Source organism: Protomyctophum bolini (genome assembly GCF_963924005.1).
Source record: "Protomyctophum bolini genome assembly, chromosome: 17".
Taxonomy (NCBI): Eukaryota; Metazoa; Chordata; class Actinopteri; order Myctophiformes; family Myctophidae; genus Protomyctophum; species Protomyctophum bolini.
In genome coordinates, this window is record NC_137878.1 from 8,747,976 (window position 1) to 8,769,931 (window position 21,956).

General features: G+C 44.3%; 1 protein-coding gene across 1 annotated transcript; it reads left to right on the forward strand.

Moving 5' to 3' along the window:
• The first annotated feature begins 14,767 nt into the window (after positions 1-14,767).
• sem1 (SEM1 26S proteasome subunit) lies at positions 14,768-18,355 on the forward strand. The gene is made up of 3 exons (XM_080786887.1): positions 14,768-14,916; positions 15,489-15,582; positions 18,167-18,355. The coding sequence occupies exons 1-3, from the start codon at positions 14,841-14,843 to the stop codon at positions 18,207-18,209; spliced, it is 213 nt and encodes a 70-aa protein (XP_080643013.1). The 5' UTR covers positions 14,768-14,840; the 3' UTR covers positions 18,210-18,355.
• Positions 18,356-21,956: the final 3,601 nt, after the last annotated feature.

Sequence of the window (21,956 nt, forward strand, 5' to 3'; positions counted from 1 at the left end):
CCTGTATAGGAGCTATATATATGGACTGGACTCCCAATAGAGGAATGGTCATCACTGAGGAATTATTAACCCCTATATTTTGTAACCACGTGTCAAGGCCGCATCAAGGCCCGCCAAAATACATATTTTGGAATACATTGGATTAGACAACAGGTCGTTTCGAGGAAGCAATCTGATTGGTCGAAACAGCCTTCTAGCCGTGCTTCAAACCAGCATCATAGAACATCTAATTAAAACAAATAATTCAGCCATGTTGTTCTCCCAGAGCGCAGCAGACTCATAGCTATATATTTCTTGGAACATTTGTGCTCATAGTGGCTTCATCTGTCATTACAAAAATATGTTCTTAGCAGCTTGTTCTTGCAGTAACGCAGGCGTGCCATTAATGACCGTAACGCACACCCTCTCGTGTAATATCGCTTAAGTCAATGGAGCCAAGTGGACAATCATATAAAAACAAACGCAATTTCTGAATGATTGAGACCATTGTGAAATAATCGCTTCTGGAAAACAAAATATATATATATAATACATTAGTGTCTGCTGTGTTGCTTTTTGATGTGTATACACTGTCATTTCACGGAGGTATATCTAAATAGCACAAAGTATGTTTCTGTATCGACTGTGCCCATTGTTTCCTGTTTCCATTGCCCTCACACTATAGAGATGAATGAGGAGACATTTGATATTGAGAGATGAATGAGGAGACATTTGATAAGGAGAGATGAATGAGGAGACATTTGACAAGTTTGCTCAAGAAAAGCATAATGAGAATCCGACCTTTTCCTCCCCTGGCGGTTATACACGCTCAAGAGTTGATTCAAAGTGCTGTGTACTATGAACTTCACATTATGCACTATAGCTGTTTGATTTGATTTGATTTGATTGGATTGAGGGCTTATAACCTTTTAATCAGTGCGGGCAGCCATGCACACAATGCAAGTCCAAATATGCACAGCTGTGGATATACTCACATAATGGGGGATATATACAGTTATTTCAATGAGCTTTAGACAGCATTTCAGACTGGAGGGTAGGCCAACTGTGTGCGTGCGTGTGTGTGTGTGTGTGTGTGTGTGTGTGCGTGCGTGTGTGTGGGAGTGGGAGATTGGAAAGATGAAAAAGTCAAGAACTGCTTTAGCGGGACCCTGGAACATGGAAACGAAATGAACCTGTTTCCAACAGGTTTGAACTCACAACACCCTGAGCTCTGCAGGGCAGCCTGGGTCTCCACTCACTAGCACTCGTTCGTCCATTTATATTTCCTGTCTGGTGTGCTGTGTGAGCAACAATATAGTCCAGCCGGGGGTGTGGAGTGAGAAATTTGGTATAGCTCTTTTTTTATTGGCCCTAAAATATTGTCTATATATATACTGTACATACACTCGTACCTTTACAGGAAGGGCCTGATAGCTTTATGTTATTGTTTGTTTGTGAATGGTGTCATGTTCCATCTATGATATCTTTCATGTCACTTTAAACTCTGACACGGCTCCCATATCAGCTCACATTCTGGTCTCCTCTAGCCAATCCTAGATAACTGTTTTTCACTGTTGGCCCAGAATGTTCCCATCCCTTTGAAAACATGTTTTGACACATTCAACCTTGTCCTGTCTCTGCCTCGCCATGCAGTCTCCTCAAAATGTTAAACATTCTGGTTCATTCATTGGTATTGGACGAGTCACTGTATACCACCATTCATGCTTCCTGGGACTCCTCAGGAAGTGACATCGCATCTCTGGAGAGTTTACACCATAGACATATAAAGGTCTCTGGGGCGCGTGTCAAAATTGCTCGCGAGATTTCGCGAGCTTGAGAGCGAGACTTCGCGAGCTCCATCCATTTGCATGGAATGGTATCTTTTCCAGTTTTTCATGTGTTTATGAGGCGACAGTATACTTCATTTAGACCCCTTGGTGTGGTTATGTGCAATTAGGGATGTCTTCCCTTTGTATTTAGGGGTTTCTTCCTGGAGGATGGAACCTTGACAGTCAAACGTGCCAATGAAAAAGAAAACAGTGATATAGTGACATCACAACATCATCCCCTCCCCTGAGCCCTCCCCCTTTATCATACAGCTGTGGGTGCATGCAGCTTCAGTTCAGGTGGATCCCCACCCATCACCGCACCCTGCAGGCAAAGCAGGCATACTTGATGAACTGGTGGTGCGTGTCACCGTAAAAATGACATTTTAACAAATACTGTATACACTTAAAAAAGAATCCTGATGATATTAGGGTGGAAACAAATCACGGCACTCCGTCTTTAAGGCGTACTACACGTTGGTGCAACGCTGCCCCGCGAGTTTCCCCTTTTGCGTGCGTCAAGATCTGAGTATATACCTCCCACACGATCTCAGACGGCCTTGCTCGCTCACTCTCGATCAAAGGTGTATGCGGCGTGTTTATTCATAGACTCTGAAACTATGATGAAGAGGGTTCCGTTACCCCCCCCCCCCCCCCCCCCCCTCGTTCCAACCCTGTAAATGTAATGGTCAGACGATGTAGACATGAGAGCACTGCAGGCTCTGACCTCGGTTTGACAGTAATGATGACGCGGCGACCCCCCTCGGCATTCTTTTTCTGTGCGTTACACGACTGCACGACGGCACGTGTTTTGAGGAGAGATATGACTATAGGGAGGAGACAGAGAGCTATATAGGCGTGTGTTATAACTCATAACCATTACTGAACATCATTCACTATATATATATACACCACGACCGTGTGATTAATGCATCGTTATGACTGTATGATTGGCTAAAAGAGTGTATAGCGGAGAAGAAGATATACAGTTTCAAATGCAAGCCACGACCTTTTAACCCTATAATAACCGATCACACATATAATACAAAAACTCTCACGTCTGTGCAGCTCCCCTTGAACGGGGGGGGGGGGGGGGGGGGGGGCCCACGCCGATTCCGGAGTTTTTGATTGAACCGCAAGACAAGTCCCTTATGCATGGGAACGTGCCCTATTTATCCCGGGGTCCATGCACTTCCTGCTATCTCCAGGGCCAATCTAAAGCTGCGCCATTAGCCGAGCGCTGCACTCGGTGTGTCGGCGGACGTTTTAGAACGTCAACACCATCAATCACCCATGCATGCCGATTGGGGGGGGGGGGAGGGGGGGGGGCTGCGTGACCGACCGACCGAACGAACGACCAGCTGGCTCAATCGCCCCCGTCCGGCTGGCCTGAAGATTTGTCATCCGGTGAAACTGGGGTCCCGTTCACATGTACGTACACCCCCCCCTGCACACACACACACACACACACACACGTCTCACACACACAGCCTCTCTCCACTCTGTCTGACCTCCACTTGAAACCACTTTGGATGACTGTTGGACTCACCCCCTTTACTACTCTGTCTCTCTCTCTCTCTCTCTCTCTCTCTCTCTCTCTCTCTCTGGCTATTTTCATATACTATACTGTAAACCTCCCTGCCCTCTCTCTCAGCATCTTGACCCTCTCTCTCCCCAGTGCCATAATCCCCACAAATCATTTTCGCAACTGTCCCTCTGGACATCGATAAATGAAACACTTAAAGGCTGCACAAGCACAGCCTATAGGACGTGCATGGGCTCCGCTGCAGCTATAGGCTCATGAGCATTTGCAAGCCATTGATGGTTTAGTAGTGCTTCTTCGCCATGGGAATATTAAATTGTTTTTACGTCTACCATGGTGGCCATCATCATGGCGTGCTTTTGCTGATGAAGCAAGCAAGCGCCCGTGCGTAGACCCACTAAAACGGCGTCCTCTATATATGGTGAGGTAGGTCCATTTTTGAACCAAAACACAACACGAATACAGCTGTAGCCAAACACTGAACAACAACATAAACACGTAACGGAAGAAAACCGTGAGTCATAGTTCTATAAAACGTCGTTGGAGACTGTTATACCGCATTCACATAAAAATACTGAAATATTTGACTTTATATATATATATGCTTTCTGTATACTTTCAGCCCTAATAATAGAGTAGAACACTCTTTATCTCTCTTTATATGTCCATAAAAGTCACGGACATGGTCAATAAAAAAAGGTAAGCTTGTTGTAAAGGAATAGCACAGAAGCTCTATAAGACACGCTATATAGCTTCCAAAATCTTGTGTCACCAACGTAGATACGTCCGTGAGGTGGTTGAATATACGGTTAACACATCATAACAATATGAAATTCAACGATATACAACGATGTCGTTCAATGCAATGACGAAGCACATGGAAACCGTCTGCCTGTCATGGAGACCCTATAGAGCCCCACGGCCCATAAGCCACACAGTGTACCCTGTATTATGCACAACACACATTTACACACACACACACACACACACACACACACACACACGCACACACGGCATGCACGTGTGTCTGTGTGTGTGTCCAACACAGACACCAGTCTGCCTCTTAATCATCCAGTGTTCTTTGGCTTGCCTTTTTCCTGCATGGTCCCCTCTCACTCTCAAAGCCCAGCTGAGCGGCCCCCGGGGGGCATGTCGGGGGGGGGGCCCTAGAGTTGTCCAAACACCCCCCAAAATGGAGGCCCGGGGAAGTTCCGCATCTCCTTTTGTCTCCCGCTGTTGAACAAGTGCGGCACAGTGCTACAGAGCGAGTGGCGTGTCAGCCGGGGTCAGCGTATGGCTGTATCCCTGTCACGCCACCATTCTATGGCTTTCCCAGGGTTAGCTCGCTGGACCGTCCACAGCTGCACAACTGTAATGCCCTTTACCAGTTCAATCAGCCGGGGTCACCGATAATCAGCAGTGATGATGCACATCTGTGTGTGTGCGTGCGTGTGTTTAGTTGTGCGTGGTGCGTGAATGTGTGCAGTATGGGAGCTCACGCACGCACACAAAGCACAAAAACATGTTATCGCATTCCTCCTCCCGAGGAAAGAAATGTAGCTGTAATGAATTGAAATAATCACATTTCCAGTCGAAGCCAATGGATTAAAAAAAAAAAAAGAGAGCCCGCTGTATACCAGAAACCACCAATTGACATTTCAATATATCAGAATGAGAATTATTTCTGCTAAGCAGAAACATGCATCACGAAAACAGGCAGCCCTTTTTAAATGGTCTCGCACGCAACTTTATTTGCCTGTAAATAATTTTCCAACATCCCATTCGAGAAACTGAACGTTTGATTCCAATTTATGAGAGCGTGTTTCACAAATTCTTTCCAGGCCAACACTAACTGTAACTGGCAGACATATCGACAAAGTCTCCCCCCACCCCTATATCTCTTTGAGTGGAACACCCGAACAAATTACACACATTAACCACTTGAACCCCATGCATGCAGCATGCCTATTCTGGGGGGGGAACATTTGTCCAAAATAGCTAATCTACAAGCAACAATTTGGCAATTGGCAATTGGCAAAATTTCTTTTTTCTTTTTCTTTAAATTTTTATCCCACGGTTTTGCATCCCATTTTCTCACCCAGTGTTAATTATCTAATGTAATCCTGGGCGCTACACTGCCTCTGCCAACCTGGGGAGAGCAACGGACTGACCTCATGCTTCTTTTCACCTGACAGGCCGGACTTCTTTTCCCCGGCCGGACGTAGCGCATGGAAGGAGCACTTTATTCCGACCAGTTCCTTTCCCCTCCATCAGGCGCCCCGGCTGGCCAGGGTGAGGCAGTATAGAGCGACGCAGTCCCGCCCCTTTCATGACGACGCCAGGCCCAGGAAATAGTTCCCAATGCATTTTTCCCATAGACATTTCAAAACGTATTTATTCAAATCATGACAACAAACACAATATTTTGGACCAAACAAATAATTACAAAGAAGAAAAACAACAAAAAAAGTGTTGTAACCTGTCGTTTTCTTCTTTTTTCTAATTATTTGTTCAGACCGGAAAAACTGTGTTTGTTGTCATGATTTGTCACGACAAGAGTTGGCTTTGTCCGCGTCGTAAACGTCTTTAAATAAATACTTTCTGAAAAGTCTGTGAGGAAAATTAACGGGGATTTCTTTTCCGGGTCTCTCGAGGGGGTGGGACTGTGACGCTCTATAGAGACCAGGATTACTGCATGCTTTTTGTGAACCCTAGGGGACACGGGGAGAACATGCAAACTCCACACAGAAAGGCCCTTTCGCCAACCCCCCGCCTCGGGTATATGGGCACTGATGACGCGGAGGAGGGAACACGGCTCCCTGCAGTGTCCTCAGCGGAATCGAACTCAGGACCTTCTATAGCTGTGAGTCGACAGCACTACCGACTGCGCTCTTTCAGAGCGGTAACTCTGGGGGGAGGGAGGGGTAAAAAACGTCAACAATTCTTGTATGCTATTTTTGACTCATACAGTATGTGACTTGAAAAATGAATAAAGAAACTTTGATATAGAAAAAGAAAAAAACCCTGCAATATATCCACAAGTTTCACACATACATAATGAATTTTCTAATTAGTTACAAATCTTTGAATCGTATCATATCGTATCGCCATAATGAACCAACATCGTCCATGTATCGTATATCGTCAACCATGTGTCGTGATGCGTATCGTATCGCTGTTAAAAAGTATCGTTACACCCCAGGTCATTAGTGTATGTCTTATAGTTAACCCATTCTGACCTGAGATCAGATTAATACGTGGTTTCCACTGGACACACGCTGGTCTGATTAACCCATTCTGACCTGAGATCAGATTCTAAAAGTGTCAGTCGTTCTTCGATTTTTCAAAAATAGCAGACCTACAAGCTCGTAGCGCGCCACTCGGTGGCGCGCTACGAGCTTGTAGATCTGCTATTTTTCAATAGCTAAAGCATAACATGAGAACACCAAAATGGGTTCCCGTAAACATGCACACTATAAAAACCCAGAGGCAATGTATCTGTGGCGTCATCGGAGAACGGTGGAATTATAATAAGAATGAATTAGACCGTTAACACGTATAGCTTTTGACAACCACCTTAATGACAAATCACCACTTTCCCTTTCACCTCCTTGTGTTTCGTCTGGGCTCTGAGTCTCTAGACCCAGGGTTCTTTGCTCATAGCTAGAGAGCCCGAGGGCCACACATATCATTGGCTGAGAGGCTTATAAGCCTTGCCTATGTGGCCATCCTACTCGAGAAAATTATCCTTGGTTTCGTGCCCAAAGCTGCTTAGGACGACTCTTTTGGGTCCGTTTCTACACTCTCATATAGTTGAATGAAGACTCAGGACTTTAGCTGTGTCGACAATGCAGACCGACCCGTTTTTTCTTTTTTAAAGAATTTTAAGCTGCTAGTGTGTGGGAAATGTGGTGTTTGGCGATGGTAGGTGGATTTGCGTCTACGTCACTAATGGTTTGTGCACACAATCTGGCCCAAGTAATTAATCATATAAATGCCTTAACCGTTTCCTTCTTCCCTGAATGCAATCTGAGAGAGAGAGAACTCAATTCGGGAGCGGTTTGGCCCATGCAAAGCATTGCCGAAACGGTCATGCAGATCTGAGCCCTGTCGCTGCCTTTTCCTCTCCGCTTAATTTAAGAAGTTTATTTGCCTCTTTCTGCAATTTGAAACTTTTTCTTTAATCGATTGTGAACAACAGAAATGGAGCCCATCAGTGTAGGAATTCACTGGGGGAGAAGAAAACAATTATAGAATGGTAATGACTTTACCGATGGGGGATATTCAGTGTTTAGTCTTGCGTACTTTCCTCCCCTGTTTTATTGTTAACTTCCCCAATGCAAATAACAATAGCTGTGAAAGGAATCCAGATTGACACCTGGGTAAGTAAAGCTAATCAGAGCGAGAAAAAAAAAAACAACATGATTAAACATGCCTCCTGTACTGAACAAATAGCTCTGTTTTATGAGCAAAGACACACTGGGCTGCATAGAAAGTCACCCGACTGCGACTATATGTGTAGTTGTCCGGCTGTGTTGATGAAATACTTATAATTACACCTGTATTAATGACCAAGCTGAACAAACACTCAACCCCTTGACCCCTAGAGAAGAGAAGAGTTTGTATCCTGTTCAACGCGTATATGGTCCGGCCCCCAAAAACCGAATGAATGTGGGATGCCAAAGTTAAACGCAAGTCCAGGTGACCACCGGTGGTCGCTGTCTGTGGCCTCGTTCTGAGGGTCTAACTACTTAATAAGTGGCTGTTCCATGGTTTCCTGGACAAAGTCCAGACCCACTGAGGCCCCTCCGAACCGACCCCCAAAAGCATAAGGAGGGCTTCATTTATCAATCAGACCAATCACAGACATTTCCGGGGCTAGGGACAGCCACATGTTGGGGATTAGGGCCTATGGAATTCCTCATAGAGGGAGAAAAATGGCCAAATTGTGGAGAGTTAGTGGGTTGACGATTATACCCCAAATCAACAACAGAGAGAGTTGGATTACGCTATACGTTCAGAGTCGGATCAATGTCCCGTAGGTGTCGTGTGTCATTCTGAATTCGGAACACATCAGGCATCTCACAAATATAAGCTATGGTTTATCCAATAGTATACTTGGTCACTCATTTGTCCTCTAAGGGTGATCACGCATTGGTGTGTGTGAACTTGAGCCCAAACGGACACACAGGTTTTCCCACGCCGCATGCAGCTATAAAACAGCAGAGCAAACCTCGATCTGCTTTTTTAAAATCAATGCTCATCTGAAAGTTGGAAAATGTGGTAATTATCGTTGGGGGTTTCGCGAGGTGTGCAAACTGATTGCAGGGCCAATGTGGGGAGGTGAGCTGTCACGGTCTCTTCTGGCATGTTGTGTCACTCGCAAGCTCATTTCCATCTCCCCACACACACACACACACACACACACAGATGACAGATGAGAAGAGGCTGCTGGTGGTGGTGGGTGTCAGACCAGAGCAAAGCGCGGGGCTTGTCAATCACTCACCAAATTCCCCCCCTGCTGTGAAACATCACACACTCTCTGACATGCCATGACTATAAGTACAGGGAGAGGTGTGTCTGTCTATCTGTGTCGAAGAGAGAGAGAGAGAGAGAGACATTCACCGAAAACAGCCAAAAAGGAAGAGAGAGAAAGAACGAATGGGTATAGGCTATATATACTGCTGGATGCAACAGACATTGTACATTGTGACCCTGTGCATTATGAAGTGTGTAATGTATGTGTTGCGTTCACCCATTCACACACACACACTGACAAACATACAGTGGCAGTGTTGATTTTGTCGACTGAAACCACGACGGAAAATGTTCGTCGACTACCTTTTTCCACCGACGAAAACTACATGGAAACTAAATGAAAACTAAGCTATGATGATGACTAAGTACTATGACTAAATATGAAGATAAAAAAGGGGGTCCAAGGCACTCGTCAGGGTCCCAGTATGTACTAAGACTAAATATATTGACGATGTCGTCAACAAATAAAAACTAGACTAAAATGTTAGGAAGGGACTAGTGGAGAAGAGATCCACTATAGGTAAAAGACACGAGTCATTTCACACAAAATGTATACTGTATACCTATTATATAATCATTGATAACCTGTTCTTAATACAAACGTATTTTGACATAGCCTATAGCCAGGTATAGCCATGGTGTTTCTCTGTAGACATGCACCATATGTCATCACTCACAAAGGCCCATTGTGTTACCGATCCTGAGACACATCACAGCACAATAGATGCACTTCAGGCACTGAATCAGCGAGGCCTCGCTGGGCAGCACAGACCAAAGAAAACATGTATCGTTTTACCGTATAATGTGAAGGATGGGCCTATACACGTGAAGAGTCCTATACATGAAGATGATGGCATTGGAAGAATACTATCGATAATTATCAATCAAAGTTCTTCATTTCACAAGACCTCAATTTGTAAATAATATAATATATATGAGTTTCTACTTGTACGTAATTGAACATCGTGAACGTGATGCGTCGCATTACACATAGTACACTTCCATTATTTATTTCCATTGCATTTGGATGAATTTTCCCCCACCGATCGACCACGTATTATTGCCAAAGAAATTAACCGTGATTTTACACAGAGGGAAGCTTAAGCTAATGAGTTGATGTCGGCATGAGGATATGCTTTTGTGGATAATAGGCACTTTCAATAAGAGTGCTTTTCAATAGAGGGGGTTATCACCTATGGTGAGAGTGTGTGTGAGTGCTTTTTGAGCAGACAATATAGGCCTATGCCATAGCAGTGCATGTAGATGCATGAGGCAGTGTAATATTGGCAGATTGCTGGAAGTAGCTTGTAATTTAGAGTTTTATTGAATGATAGTTTAAAGGTCTGAAACCACAGCTACTAAAAAAATGTGATACAGAATTATGATGTATTTATGCAAAGTAGAGTGTCTACCACCAGTGCTGTCAGTGTGTAAAGCATAGCCTACTGTACGTAGAAGTTATGTTAGCATTAAATTACATTTCCACCACGTGGGTGCTAGAAATTGATATATAACGGTAAAGGCCCCACACAAGTAATATTTGTCCATTGCCCCCTATGTTGTGACACTTTTTATTCTATATACTTTACACTTTAAACAGTTGAGATTCACTTATAGTGCTGTCATTGTTCCTCTGGTCTATATAGATTCCAATGGGTCGGGGGTTCACGCAGGATACTCGCTCCGTTTCTGGACAGAGGGAGCTGCTAGACCCCCCATATTTCATTTCTGCCCCGCTGATAGCATTTATCAGCGGTGTCCTGATAAAAACAAAATATGCAACTTAAGCCCGAGCAGGGCTATAAGCCGCTAGAGGTGGACAGGATTACCTTGGGGGGGCTATAGCCTGGGACAGGCATCAGATTGTACTGTCATAAAGGACCATTAGGGCCCTCTTGGCAAACTGTATACCTCAAGCCTGAGATGACAGGGCTTTTCAAGACGGACAGAGGGGGGGAAAATATGAAACTTAAATTCTTCATGACAGACATCTGAATGAATGAGCCTCGGCCGCACCGCCGAAACGGGGGACACATGACACAGAATAAAGAGTGCAGGGGGAAAAGATATCCCCCTTTTGTTCATAAAAAAAAATGTTTGATGGTTATGTGGGGTTTTCATTTGACTTGAATTATCAAGTTTCTGTACGAATTTGATAATTTCCTGTTCTCCATTGGATGTACGTTTCTTTCTTTCTTTTTTTCTCCTTTTTTTTTAATCAAGAGACAGAGTTACCCATACAACACACAATGACCTAGACTCACTGACTGGCCGGGATTAAATTTAATACAGCTTCTTGACAGACATATCCTGGAAACAGATCGGTCCCCTGCAGATTTCCTCGGAGCAAAAGCTCACATGTTTTTCAGGGATTTGCCTCGTTAATTGGCTAGTTATGTCCCCTTAATCCACGATGATCACTTTACTTGTATATCTATCTAAACAAAGGCTTTTGTTTTTTAGCTCAATATGTAAGATCTTTTTTTTTTCTATCATTATATTATCGTGCTTATCTCGACGCGACACGTTCCTCACAAACGCAAAGCGAATGAAAACAGATTTCAGACAATAATTCCATTGCACACTTCCACGGCACATGCGGTGCACAACATGGGGCCACAAAAGCTATATAAGCCATGCACGGGTCGTTTCTATATAAGGCATTCGTTCACACGGCGAATTTTGAGATGTTCCATATAGGAACGGTGACAATGTATGGTGGCAGTGTGTGCCTGCTGAAAGGATCGGCCATGGGGTGGATTGGTGGTTGACATCTAGACAAAAGTACGCCCCCCCCCTTCCCCCCCCAGTATAAGCCCAGGTAAAGGACCAGACAGCACTGCAGACAGGACGCTGCTGTGTTATACTGTGCATTGCCACTTTCCCCTGGCTGCGGAAAGAGAAGAGGTCTCATTTTGTCCATTATCTCGGCGGGGGTGAGGAGGGGGACCCGGCCCGGGGTATAGGGGTTGCCTCTCTCTCACTCTTTGGTGTAGAGGAGGGGTGGTGGTGGTGGGGTTGTAGTGGGACTAGAAGTCACTAGGGTATAGGCCTACACACATGCACTCAGGCACGACATGCACGCACATATACGCACGCGGCGCGTGCACACCCACACGTACACACACACACACACACAGTCACACACACACAGTCACACACACACACACACACACACACACACACACACACACACACACACACACACACACAAACACTTGTCTATCTCCTTCTCCGACCTCCACTCGCTTACATACACCCACCTCTCACTGTTCACTGCCTAAAGGGCATATCTCGATCTGGGCCTGTGATAAAGAGCGAGGTGGGGGAGGGGGGAGACTATGGCAGACTATCAGACTGGCCGGGCAGGCTTGGCTCATGGAGTCTTCCTCTATCTGTCTCCCCTCTGTCTCTCTATACCTGTCTGTCTCTCTCTCTCTCTCTGTGCATATTATTGGGGCTGCCGGCTATATCCCAGAGGGCTCTATTATGAAAGGACAGAAATGTGACGCAGCCACTTGGAGAGAAGACGTGGAGTCTGTCTGGGGTGGGGGGGGTGGGGGGGGGGTAATGTTTAATAGCCCCTCCACCCCCCCTCCATATCTCCATTCTACCTCCTCCTCCTCCTCCTCTCCCGAGCAGAGAGAGACTTCAGGCGCCACAATGTAACAGCAGTCTCAGGTATGCTGCAGGGTGGACGTTATACAGGAGGCACTTCCCAGGCCTTCACCTGTGCATCAGACTGCATGACGACGCACGCGGTGGTGGCGGGGCACCAGAATAAAGCCGTGCACGGCCCTGGGGGAGAGGGGAGGGGGGGGGGGGGAGGGGAGGGGGGCACGTCCTCGACACAACGCCTATAGACAGCCAGTCATTCAGAACCAGAGTTCACACAATGAGAGGCGTGCGTGTGAATGAAATCGGGCGAGTTGATTGCTCCTGTCGTTTTTATAGCCTATGGCCCTATGCTGGAATGTGACCAACCCTGCAATGACAGCATTGTCTCTCTTGAGCTTGTTGACAGACACTTTGCGTGAAAATGCAAATATCTTATATCGTTTGCTGACTTATTTGGCCCCCGGGCAAGGCATCCATTTCCAATCAAAAAAGCCAAACCGCAGGATGAAAGAAAGGTTATTAACCTGTCAGGCAGAATGCCATGCCTTCCTTCTATTACTTTGGTATCACGTTTGCTGCAAATAATAACAGAATTTCGTGAAATGATGCAGCCTTAATTCCAGAGCTGCAGATCTCTCACCAACAGAGGAGCCCTTTTTTCCCCCAGGTCGTAACATTGTTTCTATATATTCTTGCATGAGAAACTATGAGAGTCTAACAACAACACGTGTGGAGTCTCCATCTCCTGTTTGATTGCTCTTTCAAAACCAACAACCCATGTGTTTTACACATGCATTTCCACATCATAATTGACATGAGGTTGTTTCAGAAAACTCATACAGTAGCATTACGCATACGTCTCTCTCTCTCTCTCTCTCTCTCTCTCTCTCTCTCTCCTGTTCCCTTTGCTCCTCTGAATGTTGTGGCATTGTCATGTGTAAGGGCTTAGGATGATTACAAAATAATTTGAAAATAGAATAAGTGCACAGCTAGTCTAAGTTGAGGTTTAGTCCGTCTGTCAACATATGACAGCTGCAGGGCAATTTTCATTGTGGCACGAGTGGTTTTGTGGTAAATGTGCACTCTCATTTATCTAAACTACATCCTAAGCTGTGGCTGCCGCTTCATTATTGGAACAGGCCACATGGTTCACAATGTGCATTTTGTTCCTAAATGAAAAATCTGTGCCGAAATTTGACTGACTTTGAATGCATATGTTTTGAGGGTGGGGGGGGGGGGGGGGGAAAGCACAAAGCTTTTGTTCTCCAGGCATGTGTGTGTGTGTGTGTGTGTGTGTGTGTGTGTGTGTGTGTGTGTGTGTGTGTGTGTGTGTGTGTCTGTCTGTGTGTGTCTGTGTCTGTGTGTCTGTCTGTGTGTGTGTGTGTGTGCGTGTGTATGTGCGTGCGCGCGTGTGCATGCGTGCATGTGTGTGTGTGTCTGTGGACGAGAGAGAGAGAGAGAGAGAGAGAGAGAGAGAGCATATCAAACCACATTAAAAAAATGAAAACAAGCAAACATATGCTTTTTGGTAAACCTAATAAGAAAACTATGCTTCACCTACCAGACCGTGAAATGTCACTAACTGCATGAACAGATGCAGGCATGCAGCACAACGTACATAGGCTACCAACATTTCCATCATGTCATCCCACCCAGTCAGACATAGATTAGGAGGACTACATTGGTTCAATATCTATATATTCATTGCTCACCAGACTTGTATTCATTGCAGACAACACAGTGGTTTTCAACCAGTGGTCTAGTGGGGACCACCAGTGGTCCTTGAGGGGGTTCCAGGTGGTCCCCACTAGACCACTGCAGAGTTGATGATGCAGAGTTGGTAACCAAATGGACCCTTATAGATCGTTAATGCTTGACAGTGTAAAATGATCATTTTACGCTCTCAAGAGTTAAATAATTGTTAAACATCTGCATTCGTTCATACATTATTTACAAGAAGTCTACACAATTAGAAAATGTATTTTTTTATCAACATTATCTCTCCTATCTAATATCTATGGTACCAAAATCTTATCCAACGATAACACAATATTCTTAATTTTGGGTCTGAGAGCCTAGGTGTTTGTTGGCTCAAATGCCAACTAAAATAATGGTCCTTGTTTGATATGAAAGAGTTTTAAAACCACTGGTTTAACATAATACCTTCTGCGTTTTCCTGCGCAAACAGTCCTCCCTTGAAGCGCATCGGTATCCCACAAGCCCTTGGTCGGTACTCGGGCAAGCAATTCATTGTGGTTGACAGACAGCACTGTTTGCAGCAGCACACACACACACACACAGTCAGGCGGAGAAAAACAAACAACCGACGAACGAACATGACAGACAAGAAACAGCCAGTGGACCTGGGACTATTAGAGGAGGATGATGAGTTCGAGGAATTCCCAGCCGAGGGTAAGTAGCTAACTCATCGTGGAGAAAGTAGTTTGATTAATTTCGTTTTGATAAAAGTGTATGAAAGGGCCTAACAGCAGTGAGTGACTCAGCTAGCCTTGCTATGCTAACGTTAGCATTAGTTAGCAAGCTTGCTATAGTTGCTTAACTGACAGTAAAAGCTCCGTTTTTCAATGTCCGACTCTAGAGAAACGTTATTTTTCTCCCCCCCCATAATCGTGTTTGTGTTTATGTAACTGTCGTGAATGAATCTCTTGTCTGTAACGTCCGTGCTAGTTCTGTTACTGCTCCCAACTAGCCTGTAGTGTAGCGGACTCGGCAGGCAAGCAAACGAAAATAGCCGATCTACAAACCCACAACACGTCGCAAATGTGACTCGCTGTGTGCTTGTAGATCTGCTATTTTGGACGCGAGACACCGTCGTACGAGGGACGTGTATTCGCCAGTCGTTGCATCCATCCACGCGCATATTATGTACACACATAATGTCGCAGACTTGCTGCTGGACTGATTGTTGGCTGATTGTAGTGAAATGGTTTTTAATTGCAGGTTTGTTTTTGTTCTATTTTCAGATTGGACCGGGCTGGAGGAAGACGAGGATGCCCACGTGTGGGAGGATAATTGGGATGACGATAACGTAGAGGATGATTTCTCAAATCAACTCAGGTAACTCAAAACAAATCGTAGCTGTCTGTCGTCTGGAACTCTGAATACCTTGCACAATGATGACGGATCATCTTTTTTTTTGACATACATTCTTGAAGGTTTTAGTAGCAGTTTGTCATGGCATTTCAGCAAAGAAGAAAATCCTTGGTTTTCTTTGTGTTGAATTGTGGCAAAATAAATCACACCCGTGTGAAATGAGGGGCGCTCTTGTCATCATGCATCAATTTGTTAGCGGACATTTGTCATCGCTACATAAGGTGGTCCCTTATTGGCCAAGCGCTCCCACCGACATGTGTTGGTTAGCCCATTTGCTCGTTTACATATGACGTAAGTTTTCCCTTCAATGGCGTGTAACGTGTATTTAGTGGAATTATCAGATCTTATCATCATGCATCATCTCATACTGGGCAATCAGAATGCCTGTGATTGGTTGGTTGTTTGCTCGTTTACATATGACGTAAATTTCCCCTTCAATTTCAATGGCGTTTAATGTTTTGATGAAAATTTACGCCATATTTAGCGGAATTCTGAAGTCATTTCTCCGTTCATTGTCAATGGCAAATATTGAGACGAATTTGGAGTAAAAGGCATTAGTATAAACAACGGCAGCTTTAGCCAATGAGCATAAAGGTGCTCTTCTATGCCCTTCTGGTCTCATGGTGTGCTTTCACACACACACACACACACACACACGGTGCATTGAATACTGTACACATTTTGAATTACCCATGTGTGTTCACTTGAGGAGGCGTATCAGGCTTGGTTTCACATATGACACGCACCGTATTCTTTTCAGTGCGGGAGGGGTGAGCTACACACGCATACACTACACCGCCATACCTGGTAAATGTACTGGTGCGACCAATGAAAATGTTTAGTTACTCATAGGGCTCATAGGGCCGAAAATATGAGATTTCGGTCATATCGCCCCATATGACCGAAATCTCATATTTTCCGATCACGATATAGCATTCTTTTTGGTACAATGAATGAATAGTTTATATAAAACTGCCACGTGGAAAAGCATTTTGAAATTATATACTCAACAAAAAAAGCCGGTAGCGTGCTATATATTTATTTTATTTAGAACCTTGAGAGAGTCTTAAAACGCCAGAGCAGCAGCTAACACTACTCCAAGACCAATCCATCCCCCCCAAAATATGCTCCACTGCAGGGCTTGACATTAAGGCTTGTCCTGTTGTCCGGGACAACTAATAAAAAGTTAATGTCAAGCCCCGAGTACTATAGGGCAGCGCTTCCCAAATGTTTTGGGCCGTGCACCCTGTTACCTCCCGACCTAGCCGACACACAGCAAATAGACTGAAAGGAAATATATGTGCAACATGTATGTTTATCATATATGTGACATTGAATAGCAGCCTAATCTTTAATGTCTTTGTTAGAACATAAAATCAAATTTATAATGTGCCAAGCTAAATAATTGCCATAATCCGATTAATCGACAATGAAAACAATCGTTAGTTGCAGCCCTACTAAATACAAACACACACACCTTTGTATTACTATACTTCAGAGGAGGTCAACATTTCAGAACGGCCATAACCCTAATGCTGAAAAGTGCCTATCTACAAGTTCACAGGCTTTAGAACTAGGATCGAGTGTTGCACCAACTCCCAAAAGCCATGTTTTTCGACCATGTAGATTGAATTCCATGTCTTTGCATGTGTGCTTGGCAATGGCAGCAGTTGTCTCCTTCTGAGGCAAAAGCCTGTGTCTGTTTTTTTTTCCTGAGCACTAAAGTCAATGTTACTCCACTCAACCCTGCTTTTGCTGCTCTCAAAAACGGACTCCTGTATTTCTTTGTTGTACACAGGTGATAAAATAAGTTTTGTCGTGTTGGGAGTCCGTTGTTACGACCGGGCAGCGGCCTACTGTCCAAACTACTGTGGTCTGGTCCCTGTCGGCCTTTTAAAAACCCAAACCACATGCGACAGAAGTTCCCCCTTTTTCCTCCTGCTTGTGTTGGCTGGTCATCTTATTGACCATCATCTTGTTGAGAATTCAACGTTATCCCGCTCTGAATCTCGTCCGCTGTCGTCTCCCTTCACGTTTTTGTTTCTGTATTGGCACGTAGCAGCGTGCCGTGTTGTATAGCGCTGTGACGTAAAATACTGCCGTAAAGCCCGTTTTGCGACAGTGATATAAACGATAGACATTTTCTATCGTCCACCCCAGACTAGATGTATTGTCATGTCGCCCAGCCCTAGTTGCACAGATGTTTTGTCGCACGTGACCAAAATGGTTGCACTCTCGAGACCCGACTGACTAGTATTATGCCATTGTTTTATTCAGCCCAATTACGATGGCTTTAATGTTATGAGGGTTATATAATTAAGTAATTTCTAGAAGACGTCATTATTAACAGGCATAGCCGCCGCCAGCTTTGCGCAATCGTGAAATCCATAGCCAGCATGCGTTTGGGAAATGTATTATATTTTTCCACTCCCATCTCCTAATGGTTTTCCCAATCAATAGCAGAGGGTACTTACGCCTTAAACACCCACCTGTAATCATCTCCACTGACTCGATTTTTCTTGGTTCCATTCTTTTCTCTCCCCTGCAGAGCGGAGCTCGAAAAACACGGTTACAAGATGGAGACATCGTAGCGGTGTACAAGACCCCTCACAATCGGCAAATGTTGGATTATATGGACTTTCATGTTTGAAATATTCCTTTGGCTAGCATTCCCACTAGCATCTTTTTTTTTTGTATTACATGTTGACTTAAAGTAAAGTCTTTGGCGAAAATCGTCTGTTTGGCTGTTCTTATTTTTCACATTGGTTTTACTACATGCTCTTATCACAACAATCACATTGTCCCTTGCCTGGTCGTGTCACCAATAATTCTAGGTCTTTCTAACGTGCGTATGAATAGTCTTAAACTGGGCTGCATAATTACTATTTATTTTTACGCCACTAAAAAAGCACTGTGAAATCTTCACAACTAAATAATGAATCACGACGATCTCCATGACTTGGCTAACGTGATATTACCTCTGATTAAACTTGATCATTATCAGTGAGGGAAGACCTATACGTTACTAGGTTTATATCATCATAATCCCCCCCATTAAAAGTGTGTGTATAGAGAGATATGTGTGTGTGTGTGTATTTTATGCATAAACACATGTACAGTATATTCTCAAACGTTTAAAGATGAGATACGTTTGACTCTTTACAATAGAGTTTGGCTTTAATATCTTTCGGAACCTTTTTTTGTTGTTTGTGCAAAGGGCCATTGATCTCCTGCATGGCTTTGCTGCCAACGCAATGCTTAACCCATTCTGACCTGAGATCAGATTCGTATGAGGTTTCCACTGGACACACACTGGTCTGATTAACCCATTCTGACCTGAGATCAGATTCTAAAAATGTCAAGTCGTTCTTTTGATTTTTCAAAAATAGCAGACCTACAAGCTCGTGCTATGAGCTTGTAGATCTGCTATTTTTCAATAGCTAAAGCACGACATGATGCCAACACCAAAATGGGTTCCCGTTCAGAATGGGTTAACCCGTCCTATAATGGAGAGCTAATTTACTGACCTGCGACCACACTCCACATCTATTTTAGACCACATGAATTTTGCATGATATTAATGAAGTGTCAAGTGCTCTGCGTTCTAATGTGATAATCCACGATTTCAAACTAGACCAGACCCTTTATGAATGACCCTGCTCTTTTTTTAAAAGCTTTAACCCATTCTGGGCGGGAACCCCTTTTAGGTGTTGGCATTATGTTTATGCTTTAGCTATTTGAAAAATAGATCTATACAAGCTCGGTGGCGCGCTATACGAGCTTGTAGGTCTGCTATTTTTTGAAAAATCGAAGAACGACTGACATAGAAACATAGCTTTTTCAGAAAACTGTCAGGATGTGGAAGACATTTTTAGAATCTGATCTCGGGTCAAAATTGGTTAATCATAATGCGTGTGTGTGTGTGTGTGTGAGTGTGCACACGTGGGGGGGGGGGTAAAAGTGTAAAAAACGTACAGTACATAAGCCGCGTGTGTTGGCAGTTCAGATGATGTGTAAACGGTCACCGTGTGCAAAGAATACACAAGTCGTGATCAGTTCCTCTGCACCGCGGTGTGTGTGTGTACAGACAGAGAAGCCTCTTCCCTTCCAGAGCCCACCGCGCTGGGGCTGAATCCCATGAGGAGAGATTATCCACTGCCATGTTTGTCAGAGGTGGGGAGGGGGTCCTCAGCATGGGGGCCCTCTCTCCCAGCCTTATAGCCCTGCCTGGACCTGCCTCCCCTTATACTGCCAAACCCAGGCCCTATACTCTTCCGCTCGGCTCGGTGGGGGTCCTCGCCGCTACTGAACCCAGAGACCAATTTAGCTGAGCCGCACGGCACTCCTCCTCCCCCGGCAAAGTGATTTCTCTCTCCTTGTTTCTGCCGTCTCTCAGTCCCAGGGTCCTAATGAGGTGAAATGGATGCCAGTATAAAAGACCCCAAGGTTATACAAGAGCTGCTTTCAAACCTGCAGGAAACACCACCTCGTTCTCCTCAGGTGCGCACAATGCCAGGTATATATATTTATATACCAGGTATTATTTCTTTGTATATAGTCCCCATGCGCTGATTTATTAAACTGCTTCCAGGTCTCCCTAGCTTGCATTTGGAAGGATTCATCTTGCCCTCAATCCCAGTGTTCTGGTTTACAGAAATTTTTTTTGCATCGGCGAGCGAGGAGTGTCATTTCCAAGAGTTTTAAGGTGCGCCGTTCAAATCGAAATGCCGTGGAATCAGAAGCAGTGAGACAGCCTTTTTGAAGCTTTAACGACGGTGTAGATTATAGAAACTGGCAAGTCAGTCTCCCGTAGTCTCCGGAGAAAACGCGAAGTCCCAGTTTACTGCTAGTTTTCAACCCAAACGATCAGCGTACATACATACATATCACCTGCCCAACAGGTCTCCTGAGTACACACAGATGAGACACTCCAAATTGCATTTCTGCCTTGCTCCTATACCGATTAGATGTACCCTTTTGTCTATAAACTGGGGGAAATTGTTTTCCTTTATCGGCAGCTTGTATTTGATCACACTTAAGTGCCCTGGGTCAGATGATTATTCCAAAGGGTTAGAATTTAAAGTCAACGGAGTGAGAACATCGGTAAGTGAGCGCAGCAAAGGAGGAACCCGTGGCCATTTTGTTTGTGCCGCGAGCGTAAGATTGGTCCCTTGTGTTTGACACCACGAGGGCCACAGTGGACCCGCCCCCCCCCCACACCACCCAACCCAGTTATTCAGGGCCTTTCACTTTTACCGTACAGGCCTACTATCTTTCCTTTAATCTGACTTTATGGGTGCTTTAATTTGCTCCCATGTTTTGTTGATATTCCGTGACCCACATGATTCCCCCTGACATGAACGCAGATCCACTGTGGCTGGTATATTGACGTGTGCTTTCCTATTATGCAGACTTATCATAAATGCAAACATTATGGCAAAGCAAGACCTAAACACATTTTATCTGGTCGTTGATTTTAAAGCGATTATTGTTTGTTTATGATCGTTGATCGAGAAGGAAAGGTTTTTTTTTTTATTGTCTATTTTCACATTGTTGAATTATTCCTTCTCACAGTCCTTTGCAAGTTAGCATACAGGATTTTGTTTGTCTAAAATCAATGTTCACAGTAAGTCGGTGTTGTGTTTTAAATCGGTTTATCCTTCTGTGAGAAGTATTTTGAGTGTGATGATGAAAAAAACAGTTTTTTGTTTTCTTCTTTAAAACAAAAACAAAAAAAAACCATTCCTTTCCAAACTTCCTCCCCAGCCTACACAGCTTTGAAACAACATGACTTTGCCATAATGGAACACTTCATGTTGGTAAGATGGCAGATCTATTGTTCTGAATTAAGAGTTTGGGCGATGCCAGTATTGATTTCGTCGTCGAAAAATGTTCGACGACTACCTTTTTCCACTGACGGAAACTAAATAAAAACTCAGCTATGATGACTAAGACTAAATATATTGACAATTTCGTCAGCAAATAAAAACTGGACTAAAATGTTAGGAAGGGACTAGTGGACAAGAGATCCAGTGAAAGTCATTTTACAATGGGGTTGCATGCTGAAAATAGCCGATCTACAAGCTCACAACGCGTCGCAGCAGATGTAAAATCAGCCATTACGACGGCATCAAGGCCCCGACAAAATACATTTTAGTCGACTTAAGTCAACTGTAAGATTTAGTCGACTAAAATCTTATGATATTTAGTCGACTGAAACTAGACTAACACTAAATGAAAACTATTCAGGAGACTGTGACTAAAACTAAAATCTAAATTTGCTGCCAAAAACAACACTTCCTTGCTGTGACACAAACCTCTCTACAGAAGCTGGAGGC